The 4,158-nt window shown below is 36.2% G+C and overlaps 1 protein-coding gene across 1 annotated transcript in view; it reads left to right on the forward strand.

Moving 5' to 3' along the window:
* The first annotated feature begins 1,540 nt into the window (after positions 1-1,540).
* Positions 1,541-4,158, forward strand: part of LOC145256457 (basal body-orientation factor 1-like) — an 89,773-nt gene continuing 87,155 nt past the window's right edge. The window contains exon 1 of the mRNA XM_080115385.1: positions 1,541-1,733. Within this exon, the coding sequence (XP_079971511.1) occupies positions 1,693-1,733 (41 nt within the window). The 5' untranslated portion in view covers positions 1,541-1,692. The remainder of the gene's footprint in view (positions 1,734-4,158) is intronic.

Raw genomic sequence — 4,158 nt, forward strand, 5'->3', positions numbered from 1 at the left:
ATTAGGTCGCAGGTTTTTTTTCATTTCCTTTCCATCTCTGCGTCAAAGGTTGGGGGTTCAAGCCTACCTTTCTACTAAAACTTATTTTGTCTTCTTTTACACCTCCAAACACCCGATCAACGTTTTTTTTTTAAACAGGGTTGTTTTGATCCACCCCACCCCCACCCCAACAATCACACACCTCCAAACACCCGGGAAACGCCGGGTACCCCCCCCCCGCTAGTTTAATTATAATAACCATTGAGAAAAACTTTCCCTCCTTCATGTTAACCAAATAGAATTTCCATGAACAGAGTTTCTTTTTATTTTGTTTAAATCACTCAAAAAATAAAAAATGGAGCTTGTTGAGAGACAAGCGACAAATCGGTTTCTTTAAATATTTCATTATAAGCAAAACAATATTACTTACTTAATTGTCATGTCGAAAATAGTAATATATCCCCAAAATTGCTAAAATTGATCGAGTAGAAAGTTATTTTTACAGAAAATTCAAGGGGAAATTGCGTTTTTCGTAGATATTTTAAAGTAAATGGTGAAGATTTCACACACAGGCGACATAAATCAGAATGCATATTTTAGATTACATCATAATGGTGCCCAACGTGTACCCTATAGTTCTAGAATTTTTTTTTTTTTTTTTTTTTTTTTACTAAAAACACAATAGCAGTTGCTCTACTCAATAAAATTTTCGTACTTTTTTGATATATTATTATTTTCGACATGACAGTTAAGTAATATTTGGTGCTTTTACACTATTGGAACGAAACTGAATTTCACATGAAAGCGATAGTATCTACATATTCCTCATATTTTTAAGAAGATTATATCCAAAAATTACAAAAATTGATAAGGTAGAAAATTATTTATTAAAGAAAATAAAAAATAGAATTTGATGAAAACGGTCGTAAGACACAGGAGAGTTCAAAAGGGAGGTAATTTTCCGTTTCGATTTAAACAAAATGGCGGTATTTTCACCTGCTAACACGATTAAAGTTGTTTTGTTTAATAATTCAGTAATATTCAAGTAATTTCGATTGTATAATTTGGAAGCTACCACTGTGACTTATTAGAATTAACAAAAAAAGTCAATTCAAACCATTGTTTTTTTTGGGGGGTGTATCTGAAAACTCCATTTATCGACTACAAAATCTCGTCCTAATTCTGTAGAAGTGCCTAATATTTTTTTCTTAAAATGATATATTTAAAAAAAATCGAACTGTAGCCCCCCCCTCTCTCTCTCTCTCTCTCTCTCTCTCTCTCTCTCTCTCTCTCTCTCTCTCTCTCTCAACAAGCAGCAAATACATGGGGGGGAAGAGCCGTGCAAGCTCTATTTTCGAACACCATCCCCAAAACGATGCGAGGGATCTCTATTCCCAAGCCACACCCCAACCCTCGATACAGTCCGTATTTCGACGAAACCACGCCCCCAAAAGATGCAGCTTCTATTCCGAAACCACGCCCCCTTATCTACAAAACGGTCCGCCATTTTAATTTTTGGTTGCTACGACGCGCACACAACTTTGTTTGCCAAACAATAAACAAAAAAAAAAAAACATGGAGACCATCGGGATCGTAACGAAGTTCATCATATGTTTTTGTTTGAATGTTTCTTTTAATTTCTCACGCGTCTAAATTCTTTTTACTTATATATATTTCTAATAGTTGAGTTAATTTAAATAAAGACCAGCAAAGATGCCCAAGAATGCGAAAGGAAAAGGAAAGACGAAAAATGAGTAAGTTTCGTTTTCTTATTTGACGTTTTTGTAAGTACGTGGCTCATTTAGTAAAGGCGTTTCTTTCATTTCAATTATATTTTTTACTAGTAGGGAGAACCGACCTTGCCCGGGATTGAGTGATGATCAACGAATGTTTCACCATCCCATATTTTTATTGTCATCGAAAATCGGTGACATCACCAATTGTTCAATCAAATCGATTGATTGCCTGCTCTAGTTGGGGATCCATCGTGGTAGTGCACCAAAAGGAAGCTTTACACGCCCCCCCCCCCCCCGCAACAGTGACTTAGATCATATTACATTGTAGTCTACATTGCACTGTACAGAACCTACTGTTGATTTTATAAAATTATTTTTTTATATATAATGGCTTGCATTAAAGTTTAAAATGCACATGTCAAGTATCATAATTCAATTGTGCTCTAAACAGAAACATTCATTTCAAACGCGCTTCTGCCATATCAAAGAACCTACTGTTGATTTTAAATGCTTGGCCTTACTGCTTCTGCAGTGATAATGGCTTGAATTTAAGTTTCAAATGAAAATGTCAAGTATCATTATGGAATTTTTTTTTTTTTACACATAGGAGTCACTACTTATCAAGGCCCGGAGGCAACTCGAGGATAAGGGTTAACGGGTGTACAGTAGTCAATGGGATAATATCGTAGTAATCATTAGTAGTGGAAATTCGGTAAACTGGATTACTTAAGGGGACTGTTCATCAAGAATTTGTTTACATTGGACTTGAAGACGACCAAATTGTAGTGAGTTGGAAAGCAACTAGACGTGTGTCTTTGGTGAAAGTTTGGTGAGGGGGGATCATAAACTGGAGCTCAGACGAGCACTTGCCATGAAAATAATGATAAAGAAGAGACAGGCTTGCAATATCTCTTCTGTGCTATAAACAGAAACATTCATTTCGAACGCGCACCTTCTGTTGAATTTATACATTGAGCCTTTCGGCTTGTATGGTAATAAAACTTTTCAAATGCATATTGTGATGTTAGGCTGTGTAAGGTGTTAACTTTGTTCAAAATCGCCTGTTCCTTCTTTTATCAGAATATTTCACTTGCCGATTATTGATGATCGATACTTACCGAAGACTTTTCGATATAAAACCTATCTAAAAATCTCTTCTTGATTTTCAACAATGATCTCCCAAATCACATTCCTAGATCATTCATAGACATTTATGCAGACGACTCCACAGTCTATGGCAACACTTCTAAGGCCAGCAATGACCAAAATCTTTCTTCTTCTCTCTTTTCTGATCTTAAGAATATGGTGCAATGGAGAAAAAGGTGGCTGGTTAATTTTAATGCATCAAAAACCAATCTTCTCTCCTTTTATCTTAATCGCTTTGACCCCATCATGTCCCAATTGAAATGAATGACACTCGCCTTGAGGAAACACCATGTCTTTACAAGATTCTGGGACTGACCTTCACTCCTGGTCCGAAATGGAACATATGCATCAAATCTGTTGCCAAGATCATTGGAAAAATAGTTGGATCATTCTACCGCTCCAGAAGGTATCTCACTACCGATGCAATCCTCTTTCTGTATAAGAGCCAGATATGCTCTAAAATGGAGTTTTCTTGCCACATCTGGGCAAGAGCTGCTCAGTACGCCCTATCCTGCCTTGATAGAGTTCAAAACCAGCTTCAAAATCTAGTAGGTGATGCTCTTTTCTCCTATCTGCAGCCTCTTTCCCACAAAAGAAATATTACGAGCCCATCTCTGCTCTATCACTATTTTCATGGCAAGTGCTCAACTGAAATCCAATCTATAGTCCCCTCTTGCCAAACTTTCACAGAAAACACTCGACTAGCTACAACCATTATATACGATTTCTCCTACTTTCTATCTACGTCTAAATCTAAATACAGATTCCATGAGCAAAGCTTCTTTGCCAGAACTGCCCACCTGTTGAACACTGTTCTGCTTTCTGGCTAAATACAACATAGTAGCCTTCAAATCCAATGCAAACAAATTCTTGTTGAGCCGTCCTCATAAATAATCAAATTATACTCAATTTACATTATTAACGATTACTACACCACCACCTTACATTCATTAACCCTTACCATTAAATGGTCTTCGGGCCTTGTAAGTGGTGACTTTCTTGTAAAAAAAAAAACTTAGTTTATTCCATTTATTAATTTTAATCCGCTCATAATATTCAACTGACAATGCATCTATCTCATTAATCACTAGACAGACTTTTCAATGAACAGAGTTTCTTTCCAAGAACTTCCCCTCTGTTGAACACATTACCATGGAACTGCTTCCATGCAGATTACAACGTGGTCATTTTCAAATCCAATGTAAACAAATACTTGCCATCAATGGTTACCATAAGTCATCAAACTCTATTCATTCCATTTGACATTTTCAATCCTCTGATAATACTCTTCATCATT

The sequence above is a fragment of the Euprymna scolopes genome, chromosome 32 (genome assembly GCF_053919585.1).
Source record: "Euprymna scolopes isolate OS-2025 chromosome 32, ASM5391958v1, whole genome shotgun sequence".
Classification (NCBI taxonomy): domain Eukaryota; kingdom Metazoa; phylum Mollusca; class Cephalopoda; order Sepiida; family Sepiolidae; genus Euprymna; species Euprymna scolopes.